Source organism: Nansenia antarctica (assembly GCF_963989245.1).
Source record: "Nansenia antarctica genome assembly, chromosome: 7".
Classification (NCBI taxonomy): Eukaryota; Metazoa; Chordata; class Actinopteri; order Argentiniformes; family Microstomatidae; genus Nansenia; species Nansenia antarctica.
This window is the reverse complement of record NC_137677.1, coordinates 15,345,166-15,358,271: the sequence shown is the minus strand read 5'-3', so window position 1 is coordinate 15,358,271 and position 13,106 is coordinate 15,345,166. Positions and strand designations below refer to the sequence as shown.

Below are 13,106 nucleotides of genomic sequence, written 5' to 3'. Positions count from 1 at the left end.
AGTCATATAACACAACGCAAAGTGTACAGACTCCTTTATGGATGCCAAGCTGGGTCAAATCTGACAATAGCTTGCGTCATACAGGCCAGACAGACAACTCACTAAGGGAGTTGTGCTAGACAATGCCAAGTGCTGAGGCTGCTACCTTCTCTCTCTATCACACACACACACACACACACGCTTCTTTTATTAGGTGTGTCTGGCTGCTCTGGCCCACTCTCTCAGTCCCTGTGTGATTGTAGCAGCGTTATGAATGGATATCTCCATGAGACAGCGCAGGCCTCTTCATTATTATTTTTTCTTTCCTAGCACCAGGGGAGCCACCCCTCCCAAATTTCGTTGTTTGGTACCTGTACTATAGCAATGACAATAAAAGACCATTCATTCATTCATTCATTATACAGTAGCGCCTCCTCCAGACCTCCTGGCCGTGCGGGAGGAGGAGTGTGATAGATGAGACAGACGATGGGCCTTTGTACCCCTCCCCGTCGTTAAACCCCCTCCATCACTGCTCTGTTTGTCCACCCTGTGAGCATGAGTGTCTGGGTCTCAGCCATCATCTCCCTGCCTGCCTGCCTGCCTCTCTAGAACCACCCAGAATCACCACTTGTCTCTTTTATGAAGCCCAATACATCACAGACTGTTGTATCAGCGTAGTCAGCACTACCCCCCCCCCCCCAACTCCCCTCACACACACATACAGATTAGGACCCTGGACATGGAACACCACAATTGGTTACCTAACCCACATTATAGCGTGTTATAGCATTAGCATTCCAGCAGCTTCCCACACCCCCAGTTTGCAGCCTGAGTGCCCCAGGGAATGAAGGAAGGTATCACACACTCAATAAGAAACCCACTCAGATATCCCCACGCATGCCAGTCTACGTGCTCATGCACAAATGCACACACACGGACGGCTCCACACACACATACTGATCATACATGCCAGGATAGGATGTCTGCAGCTGCCACTGGCCCAGAGGGACAACGCTATTGGGAAGGGAAGCTCGGAGACGAGTCACACACACACACACACACACAGACACACAGACACACACACACACACACACACACACACACACACACACAGTGTATACACACAGCAGCATACGCTTGTGATAGTTGAGGCTGCTCCGTGACAGCTGTAGAAACTTAGGGGAATGCAGCAGAAATACAGAATACAGTAGCAGCATGAGAGAATGTGTGCGTCTAGGCATGTGTGTCCATGTGTGTGTCCATGTGTGTCCGTGTGTGTCCGCGTGTGTCCATGTGTGTGTCTATCCTAGTGTGGCGAAGCATAGGAACTGCAGCTAATACAGGGGGGTGATCTCCCAACCCCAGCAGGATGGAGGCAGCTGGAACAACACTGGTGCTCATTAGCTTTCCATAGGACACGTTAATCCAGCATACTTTATCTAATCTGGTTATGGAGGAAATGGAGAGATTTGGAGATTTCTAACACACACAGCCCCACCTGGCTAATCTTCTCTCTCTAATGGTGAAATGGGATTGTTGATCTGATGCATCAGACATCTGCATCTGCTCACACATGTGATCTGCAGACAGCACTGACTGGGTGTAGGCTATAAATCATAAAATAAATCGATAAATAAATAATCGATTTGATCAAATAGGCTAATTCAAATGTATGGTTTAGGATGATGAATGTCGGGTTCTGGTTCTGGGCTTAAATGCTATATTCTGTTCAGCTTGTTTGTAAAGCAAGCCATGCTAACCCGTCGCTAGTTCAAACAGACCGTAGTAGACTTTAAACAACAAAGAGACACGGAGTTCATCATGATCGCCATTCTCTTGCAAGGAGAATGAATGCGAAGTCTCCCCCTAGAGACTCCGAATTCAGACTGCCTTATCTTGCAAGGAGCAGGTCATTTATTCTTAACAGAAAGGCACACATGTTTCAGTTCTCATACAGAATGGAAAGGAGGGGGCAGTTTGTGATCCTATCAGACTCCTAGAAAAGGAGGTGGTGTTCAGAACGAATCATTTAACAGACGTGGCCGTGAGCAACTCAAAACCTGTTTTCGAATGGTGTCATGGAAATCTGATAAGCAGGGGAGGAAAAGTTCACAAACAGAGTCCAGAGTACAAGGTTCACACAATCATTAACAGAGCCCAGAGACAGGCTGTTACAGAAACACACTCTTCAATGTCCAGGTGTTTGGACACTGTGTTTGATCAATTCGTTATTTAACATTATGAAAACATTTTCGAACCTATCATTCCCTGCTGTTTTTCATAATTTATCACGATACAAACATTCTCTCTTTATTCAGGTCGTTTCAACTTTCTTTCATATTTTCCAGTTTAACTGTCATTCAACATCGCCGTACAGATCACACATGAATCTCAATTTGGATTAGAGTTTCTCAAATTGGGTTAGGTACTTAGGTTACAAATATTCCTGAAATCAGTTTGTTAGTCATAGCTTTGAAGCAGGGGAAGACACAACAAACAATCATTTGGTGTCAAGCATCACACATGTTCCTCCTGCCACTGCAGTCGATAGGTCAAGAGTCATTCAGTTCGTAAGGGATGCATTTACAAATGTCTCTGATTGATAGTTCAGGGTTTCTATGTCATCTGGGACATTACTGCCCCAGACTGGGTCGTGTGCCTGGACGGGCGTCTCGTTTGGGTCGTCGGGAGGATTTGGTCCCCTCATTCTAAGAGATAGTGGATCTGAAGAATTCTTCACCGGGTTTGAGACGTAATATTCACTAACTGAATAACCCCTTTGTAGCCCGGGCTTCCACCACTACCCGTCGTTCGAGGGGAACAATGTCACTTCTTTCAATGGCTCTGTGTATCCACGTATCTCGTTCTGCGATCTTGACAGCAGTTGAGATGCTCAGCAGCACCCCAAATGGCTCAACCCACCGCGGGCTGCGCCAGTGTTCTCCTTCCATCTCGTCGATGAGGATCTGGTCATCAGGTTGTATTCTCGATCCTGTAGGAAACAGAAGGGACTGGCAGATCATTTGTTCTGGCTATTTCCTAAATAGCCATCCACGTGGCCAGTGTGTTTTCTGTTTCTGCCAAATCTGCTGTCTTTACATATAACGATGAATTGAGTATCTAGGACCCCAATTGAAATATGTACTTTCATGTCACTTGCTTCTGCAAATCTTCTAATAAAGTTTTCAATCAATCAATCAATACTTCCCTATTGTCGTCTACTATGGGTAGTCTAATCTCCCATTTACTATTTCAAATTCATTAATTTCATTTATTTCATTCATTTCATTCATTCATTCATTCATTCATATCAAACCCATAGGTCTCAATTTTATTGTCATGTGTGTTTCCATTAGAGAAACACACTCTTCAATGTCCAGGTGTTTGGACACTGTGTTTGATCAATTCGTTCACGAAATGTGCGCCATTATCACTATATATTTTTTTTTTAAATTGTGTGTAATTATATACGTGAAAATGTGCATTAATCCCTGTCAATCACCTTCCCTGCTTTTTGATACATGTCATTAAAAAGACCATGTATCAAATTAGCTGCTGTTTGTAGAGGCTTTGTGGTAATACAATTTTCCCATCTATTCTATAAACTTTGTCATTCGTCCAAATTCGTATTACTCCCCTGGTCTCTGTTCTGTGGATCAGGAGGGGGTCACACTAAAAATAAAATAGCAGTTTGTCCTCTGTCTCCCTCTCTCTCTCTCTCTCTCTCTCTCTCTCTCTCTCTCTCTCTCTCTCTCTCTCTCTCTCTCTCTCTCTCTTTCTCTCTGTCTGTCTGTGTCTGTCTGTCTCTCCCTCTCTCTCTCTCTCTGTCTGTCTGTCTCTCTCTCTGTCTGTCTCTCTGTCTGTCTCTCTCTCTCTCTGTGTCTCTCTGTCTGTCTGTCTGTCTGTCTCCTGTCTGTCTGTCTATTCCTCTCTTTCTGTCTGTCTGTCTCCTGTCTGTCTGTCTATTCCTCGTCTCCTCTCCTCGTCTCCTAGTCTCCTCTACTCCTCTACTAGTCTCCTCGTCTCCTCTCCTCGTCTCCTCTACTCGTCACCTAGTCTCCTCTCCTCGTCTCCTCTACTCGTCTCCTAGTCTCCTCTCCTCGTCTCCTCTCCTAGTCTCCTAGTCTCCTCGTCTCCTCTCCTTGTCTCCTAGTCTCCTAGTCTCCTCTACTAGTCTCCTAGTCTCCTCGTCTCCTCTCCTTGTCTCCTCTACTCGTCTCCTATTCTCCTAGTCTCCTCTACTCCTCTACTAGTCTCCTAGTCTCCTCTCCTCGTCTCCTCTACTCGTCTCCTAGTCTCCTCTCCTCATCTCCTCTTCTCGTCTCCTAGTCTCTGTCTGTCTGTCACTCTTTCTGTCTCTTACACACACTCCCTCTCTCTGTCTTAAACACACACACTCTCTCTTATCTCTTACACACACACCACACTCGCTCTCTCTGTCACACACACTCTCTCTTATCTCTTACTCAAACACACATTCCCCACAGCCCCCACCTGTGGCCTTCTCCTCTGCTCTCTCTCTGTCACTGAACATACAGTATCCTTAATCTTGCACTAATTCTAACACATACACTTTCTAATTCTACACTTTTCTAATTCTCACTTTCAGTCATAGTTTCAGTTCCATTCTTAGTCTGCTGTTTACCTAACACGAAAAGGATATACATTTATCTTTCAAAGTGGATTCCTTTCGTATGTCAAAACTCCACAGTCTAATTTCCATTAGTCTACTGTTTACATAGCATAAAAAGATATACATCTGTCTTTTAAAGTGGATTCTTTTTGCATGTCAAACAACTCCTATTTTGTACAATTTAGGATAGATAGACTATTCATTTCGATTGCAATCTTTCTTTTTCTATTATAATTCACTTTCATTCATAGTTTCTATTATATTTACCGGTCTTTGTTGCTTATGTCTTGGTCTGGATCTCGTCAGCCGTCCTTTTGGAGGAGAAAGGTTCGACATCTAACGTCACCGGCCTGGAGCGAATTGACGTTCCAGGACTTTGTCCGGGTTCGCTCGATCCCGGGCTGTTGCAACAGACTTCGGTGTGTCGAATCTTCTTCCCCCATCAGACGACCTTGAGATCCGGCTCGAAGGACCAAATGTCGGGTTCTGGTTCTGGGCTTAAATGCTATATTCTGTTCAGCTTGTTTGTAAAGCAAGCCATGCTAACCCGTCGCTAGTTCAAACAGACCGTAGTAGACTTTAAACAACAAAGAGACACGGAGTTCATCATGATCGCCATTCTCTTGCAAGGAGAATGAATGCGAAGTCTCCCCCTAGAGACTCCGAATTCAGACTGCCTTATCTTGCAAGGAGCAGGTCATTTATTCTTAACAGAAAGGCACACATGTTTCAGTTCTCATACAGAATGGAAAGGAGGGGGCAGTTTGTGATCCTATCAGACTCCTAGAAAAGGAGGTGGTGTTCAGAACGAATCATTTAACAGACGTGGCCGTGAGCAACTCAAAACCTGTTTTCGAATGGTGTCATGGAAATCTGATAAGCAGGGGAGGAAAAGTTCACAAACAGAGTCCAGAGTACAAGGTTCACACAATCATTAACAGAGCCCAGAGACAGGCTGTTACAGAAACACACTCTTCAATGTCCAGGTGTTTGGACACTGTGTTTGATCAATTCGTTATTTAACATTATGAAAACATTTTCGAACCTATCAATGTTTAAAAATGAAAATCTTTTTTTTCACTTTAACTTGGGTAATTACGGTACGGAACCACCACCGCTTCCCTGAGCTTGTTTGTTTGTTTATTAGGATCCCCGTTAGCTAATGCCATGACATTAGCTAGTCTTCCTGGGGTCCGACACAAAAATAAAAGCTCCCATAGTTCATAGTAACACCCTCCCCCACCCCCCTGAGAGTTCTACTCAGACACAGGTAAAATATCAACATGGCAGCATCCGCTAAGAAAAGTGAGGAGTTTGTTCCCAAAAATGGCACTTGTCTCCTCAGTTGTCAGGAAGTGGTTCGGTCTTGCAGCGTCGGACCTCAGCCACACCACTGTCCACTGGAAAGTTTGTCTAAAGTCTGTGGCAACTAAAAAGCAGCAGCGCGACTCATTTCTTCCAGCATCTCAAACAGAGACACGCAGCTGAGTGGGAGATGCGTGTGGCACTGCGAGTTGCACGACAGTGGCAGCCCTGAAACACCTGCTAAAAATCTATTAAAGTCGTAAATCGGGTATGGTGTGAAAAAAATCTGAGATTTTATTTTAAGGCCATATCGTTCAGCCATAATAATAATAAATAATAATAATAATACATTTATTTTATAAGGCGCCTTTCATGGCACTCAAGGTCGCCGTACAACAACAAATTTAAAAACAGTTACAAAATTCAAAATACAAAATACATAGAAATATACAGTATAAAACATAGCTAGCAGCAGAGCAGCACGGGAACAGTAAATCAACAGGGATACGCCTGCATAAACAGGTGGGTTTTGAGGTGGGTTTTGAATGAGGAGATTGAATCAATGTTCCTGATGTCGGGGGGGAGGGAGTTCCAGAGGCGAGGGGCGGAGCGGCTGAAGGCTCTAAACCCCATGGTGGACAGACAGGCTGGGGGGACGGTCAGGTTGATGGAGGAGGCAGACCTGAGGGACCGGGTGGGAATGTTGATGTGGAGGAGGTCGGACAGGTATGGAGGGGCGAGGTTATGGATGGCCTTGAAAGTATGGAGAAGGATTTTGTAATCGATGCGGTGTTTGATGGGGAGCCAGTGGAGTTGGTGTAGAATGGGGGTGATGTGACTGATGACAGGGGTTCTGGTGACAATACGGGCAGCAGCGTTCTGGACCAGTTGGATCTTGTGGAGCAGTTTGTGGGGGAGACCAAAGAGAAGGGAGTTACAGTAATCTAGGCGGGAAGTGACGAGGGAGTGGACCAGGATTGCGGCGCTGTTGGGAGTGAGTGAAGGGCGGAGGCGGTTGATATTACGAAGATGGAAGTAAGCGGACCGGATGGTGTTGTTGACGTGGGAGTGGAATGAAAGGGTGCTGTCGAGGACGACACCCAGACTCTTAACCTGGGGGGAGGGGGAAACCAAGGAGTTGTCTATGTTGAGGGTGAAACTAGAGTGCTTGGTGAGTGTGGATTTGGAGCCAATGAGAATTACCTCTGTTTTATTACTGTTTAGTTTGAGGAAATTTGAAGTGAACCAGGATTTAAGTTCATGTAGACAGGCACAGAGGGAGGAGGGAGGGAGGGTGGAAGTGGGTTTGGAGGAAACGTAGAGCTGGGTGTCGTCCGCATAACAGTGGAAATGGATGTTGTATTTACGGAAAATCAGACCAAGTGGGAGGAGGTAGATGATGAAGAGGATAGGGCCAAGGACAGAGCCCTGGGGAACACCAGAGGAGAGGGGGGACGGATGGGATGGGAATGATTTTAACTGTATAAACTGAGTGCGGCCAGAGAGATAAGAATGGAACCAGTGTAGAGGGGTGTCAGATATACCAATGGAGGCTAAACGGTTAAGGAGGGTGGAGTGCGATATAGTATCAAAAGCGGCGCTCAGGTCGAGTAGGATGAGGATGGATGAGTCCGGAGTCAGCTGCCATCAGGAGGTCATTTGTGATTTTGAGGAGGGCTGTTTCTGTGCTGTGAAGGGGGCGGAAGCCAGACTGGAACTGTTCATAGAGGTTATTGTTAGAGAGATGAGTATGAATCTGTAAAGCCACCACTTTTTCCAGGATTTTTGAAAGAAATGGCAGGTTGGAGATGGGACGGAGGTTATTGAAGATGTTGGGGTCTGAACCAGGTTTCTTCAGAATTGGTGTTACGGCTGCGGATTTGAGAGATGATGGGACAGAACCAGAGGTGAGGGAGGAATGGATGATTGCAGTTATCAGGGGCAGGAGAGAGGGGAGGGAGGCTATGACCAGGGAGGAGGGCAGGGGGTCAAGTTGGCAGGTGGATGGCTTGGATTTCCGGATGAGTTTAGATAAATCGGCAGCAGAGGGGAGATGGAAGCAGGAGAGAGGTACAGAAAGGGGGGGATGGGGAGATAGGGGAGATGGACAACTGGACATAAGAGGGGTCAGTTGCTGGTGGATATTGGCTATTTTTCAGTTGAAAAATGACATCAGGGAGTTACAATGGTCAGTGGAGTAGAAGTGTGGGGGAAGGGAGTCGGGGGGGCGGAGTGAGTTGTTGACCACTGAGAACAGGGCCCTGGTGTTCCCAGCACCAGCAGTGATTTTGTCTGTAAGATATTGGGATTTGGCTGAGGAGAGGGCGTCTTTGTAAAGGAGGATGTGGGCATGGTGCATCTGTTTGTGAACAGTGAGACCGGTTTTTCTTGAAAGCCGCTCCAGCTGACGTCCTTTGGCTTTCAGCAGACGTAGGTGAGGGTTAGGGTTAGGGTTGAGGGGAAAACCAGGGGGCAGAATGGGGGAATGAGACAGTCCGGGTTTTGAGGGGCGCGAGTGAGTCCAGCAGAGTTTGGAGTCCATCATTATAATGAGAGACGAGCTGATCAGGGGTGCATGGGGGGGTGATGATGGGGAAAGTGTCGATGCCTGTTGTGAGATCTGCTAAATTAATGTGTCTGATGTTGCGGAAGGACATAGTACGTGACTGTTTGGTTTTGGATAGAGACAAACTTAAGTTAAATGAAACAAGCATGTGGTCAAAGATGGGGAGGTCAACAGCAGAACAGTTGAGGGGAGTGACACCTGAGCAACAGACCAAGTCCAAAATATGACCTTTAGAATGGGTAGGGAAATCAATATATTGTTGGAGACCAAAACTGTCCAGGCAAGAGATGAAGTCCTTAGTGAGAGCATGATTAGTATTATCCATGTGAATATTTAAATCACCTAACAGAATTATGTTGGATGAGAGTGAACAGATGTGGGTGAGAAATGTGTTGAATTCATCAAAGAAATCCTTGTTTGGCTTGGGTTATTATTAACTAAAACAGTTGGGGTAGGTCCATTTAGTTGTAGAGCCACAGACTCAAAAGAATGAGACACTGGCATAGTGACAGAAGAGACCTTCCAGGACTCGCGGTGGATTATCGACATACCCCTCTGCCGGTGAGACGAGGTTGGCAGTTGTAAACAAACCCAGGTGGAGTAGACTCGTTCATCTGAGAGAAGTCATTGGGTTGTTGCCAAGTCTCTGTTAAACAAAGAAAGTCATATTTGTGGTCGAGGAGGAGGTCCTGCCATAGTATATACAGTATATATAGGTGAGGGCTGAGGCAGTGACTGAGGTGAGACTACTGTATGAGGTGAGACTACTGTATGAGGGGAGACTACTGTATGTGAGACTACTGTATGTGAGACTACTGTATGTGAGACTATTGTACATTACAACATTGACCACCACCGTCCCATGCACCAGGAGGCTGCTCAGAAAACTGGAAGAGAACATCAGTTGGGCCCGTATGAAGATCAAACCATCCAAGTCACGAAGCATCTCAATTGTGAAGGGAGTGCTCTCTGACCTGAAATTCTTCATCGGTGATGATCCAATCCCAACAGTGTCTGAGCAACCTGTAAAAAGCCTTGGCAGGTGGTATGATGCAAGCCTGAAGGACAAAGACCAGGTGCTACAACTGCGCAAAGATATCAGCAGTGGCCTGCAGTCCATCGACAAAACACAGCTACCTGGAAAGTTAAAGGCTTGGTGCCTGCAGTTTGGACTCCTACCACGGATGCTGTGGCCCCTCGCAGTGTATGAGGTCCCAATCTCAACCGTAGAGAAGTTGGAAAGAGGAGTCACAGGCTACATCAAGAAATGGCTCGGAATTCCACGATGCCTTACCACCATAGGTCTCTACGGAGATAGCATCCTCAAGCTGCCCCTCACCAGTCTCACAGAGGAGTTCAAGTGTGCAAAAACAAGACTCCAGATGACACTGAATGAATCCAGAGATTTAGTGGTGAGCAACAACGCACCAACCTTGGCAACCGAGCGCAAATGGACACCAGCCAAAGCGGTGGAGGAAGCAACAGCAGCCCTCAAACATGCTGACATTGTGGGGTATGTTCAGCAGGGAAGAGGAGGCTTCGGGCTAACAGCTGCTCGCCCTGCTTGGAGTAAGGCCACAGCACCAGAACGGAGGAAGATGGTGGTGGAGGAAGTACGCCATCAGGAGGAGGCTGGAAGATGGGCCAAGGCAGTCTCTCTTGCCAAGCAGGGACAGTGGACGCGATGGGACAGTGTGGAGAGGAGGAAGATTAGCTGGAAGGACATGTGGGCCATGGAAGCGAGGCAGTTGAGCTTTATTATCAGAGCTACATACGACGTCCTTCCAACACCAGTTAACCTTGGCCAGTGGTATGGTGAAGACCCGGGGTGCGCCCTTTGTTCCACGCCAGCCACCCTCAGGCACATTCTTTCAGGATGCAAAACTAGTCTCGGCCAAGGACGCTACACGTGGCGTCACAACCAAGTCCTGAAGATCTTTGCATCCACCCTGGAGGACAAACGAGCTGCCACCAACTCCCTACCGCCATCAGCATCCAACCACCAACAGGCAATTACCTTTGTCAGTGAGGGTGCAAAGGTTACCAGGAGCAGCTCGACACCATCTGAGCGAGGCCAGCTACGGTTGGCCCGCGACTGGAAGATGCTGACTGATATTGGACGACAGCTTGTGTTTCCTAAAGAGATCGCCATAACCACCCTGAGACCTGACTTGGTTCTCTGGTCCCCTTCTCTAAAAAAGGTGTACATCATTGAACTAACCGTACCCTGGGAGGACGCAGTGGATGAAGCTTACGAGCGGAAACATCTACGCTATGCTGAGCTCGCCGCCGAAGCACAACACCGCGGCTGGAACACTGAAGTCCACCCAGTGGAGGTGGGGTGCAGAGGGTTTGTGGCAAGATCTACCACCAGATTGTTTACAGACCTGGGAATCAGAGGCCAAAGCCTGCGATCAGCCATCAAAGCTGCATCGGAAGCAGCCGAAAGAAGCAGCCAGTGGCTTTTTATGAGAAGGAAAGATCCCTGCTGGGCCCCGAAGTAGCCAACCAGAAGGTATGCGGTCAGCTTAGGCCTGACTCAGGGAAAAGGACGCCCCTGCCTTGCATAGTCTCATGAGACGTCAGCCATTCTCATGACGAATTAGGATTGACGCAAGTTCGGGGCTGATCCCCCTGAGCTGGCCACCTCTGGCGAGGGTGTATAGTGTGATGGCCGAAACACCCCATGACCTGGAGGAACACTACTGATGATGCGTCCGAAATTAAACCTAACCCCAGCCCCCCCCCCCCCCCCCCCCCCCGCATGAACCACTCACCACCAAGACGACACACACGCACACACACAGGAATTTACATCTTATCCTGTGTTTCATAAATCTATGAGGTGAGACTACTGTATGAGGTGAGACTACTGTATGAGGTGAGACTATTGTATGAGGTGAGACTACTGTATGAGATGAGACTACTGTATGAGGTGAGACTACTGTATGAGATGAGACTACTGTATGTGAGACTACTGTATGTGAGACTACTGTATGAGGTGAGACTACTGTATGAGGTGAGACTACTGTATGAGGTGAGACTACTGTATGAGGTGAGACTACTGTATGAGGTGAGACTACTGTATGTGAGACTACTGTATGAGATGAGACTACTGTATGCGAGACTACTGTATGAGGTGAGACTACTGTATGAGGTGAGACTACTGTATGTGAGACTACTGTATGTGAGACTACTGTATGTGAGACTACTGTATGAGGTGAGACTACTGTATGTGAGACTACTGTATGTGAGACTACTGTATGAGATGAGACTACTGTATGAGGTGAGACTACTGTATGTGAGACTACTGTATGGGATGAGACTACTGTATGTGAGACTACTGTATGAGATGAGACTACTGTATGAGATGAGACTACTGTATGAGATGAGACTACTGTATGTGAGACTACTGTATGAGATGAGACTACTGTATGAGATGAGACTACTGTATGAGGTGAGACTACTGTATGAGATGAGACTACTGTATGTGAGACTACTGTATGAGATGAGACTACTGTATGTGAGACTACTGTATGAGGTGAGACTACTGTATGTGAGACTACTGTATGAGGTGAGACTACTGTATGAGGTGAGACTACTGTATGAGATGAGACTACTGTATGAGGTGAGACTACTGTATGTGAGACTACTGTATGAGGTGAGACTACTGTATGAGATGAGACTACTGTATGAGGTGAGACTACTGTATGAGATGAGACTACTGTATGTGAGACTACTGTATGAGATGAGACTACTGTATGTGAGACTACTGTATGAGATGAGACTACTGTATGAGGTGAGACTACTGTATGAGATGAGACTACTGTATGAGGTGAGACTACTGTATGTGAGACTACTGTATGTGATGAGACTACTGTATGAGGTGAGACTACTGTATGAGGTGAGACTACTGTATGAGGTGAGACTACTGTATGTGAGACTACTGTATGAGGTGAGACTACTGTATGTGAGACTACTGTATGAGATGAGACTACTGTATGTGAGACTACTGTATGAGGTGAGACTACTGTATGTGAGACTACTGTATGAGATGAGACTACTGTATGAGGTGAGACTACTGTATGAGGTGAGACTACTGTATGAGATGAGACTACTGTATGAGGTGAGACTACTGTATGTGAGACTACTGTATGTGAGACTACTGTATGAGATGAGACTACTGTATGAGATGAGACTACTGTATGAGATGAGACTACTGTATGAGATGAGACTACTGTATGAGGTGAGACTACTGTATGTGAGACTACTGTATGTGAGACTACTGTATGAGATGAGACTACTGTATGTGAGACTACTGTATGAGGTGAGACTACTGTATGAGGTGAGACTACTGTATGAGGTGAGACTACTGTATGAGGTGAGACTACTGTATGAGATGAGACTACTGTATGAGGTGAGACTACTGTATGAGGTGAGACTACTGTATGAGATGAGACTACTGTATGTGAGACTACTGTATGTGAGACTACTGTATGAGGTGAGACTACTGTATGAGATGAGACTACTGTATGAGGTGAGACTACTGTATGAGGTGAGACTACTGTATGAGATGAGACTACTGTATGTGAGACTACTGTATGAGGTGAGACTACTGTATGA

At 46.4% G+C, this 13,106-nt stretch overlaps 1 protein-coding gene across 1 annotated transcript in view; it reads right to left on the bottom strand.

The window, feature by feature from the left end:
* arhgap39 (Rho GTPase activating protein 39) overlaps positions 1-3,002 on the bottom strand; it is a gene marked incomplete at both ends in the record, with an annotated part of 45,228 nt that extends 42,226 nt beyond the window's left edge. The window contains one exon of the mRNA XM_080536595.1: positions 2,902-3,002. Coding sequence (XP_080392721.1) covers positions 2,902-3,002 — 101 coding nt within the window. The remainder of the gene's footprint in view (positions 1-2,901) is intronic.
* Between the last annotated feature and the right edge of the window lie 10,104 nt (positions 3,003-13,106).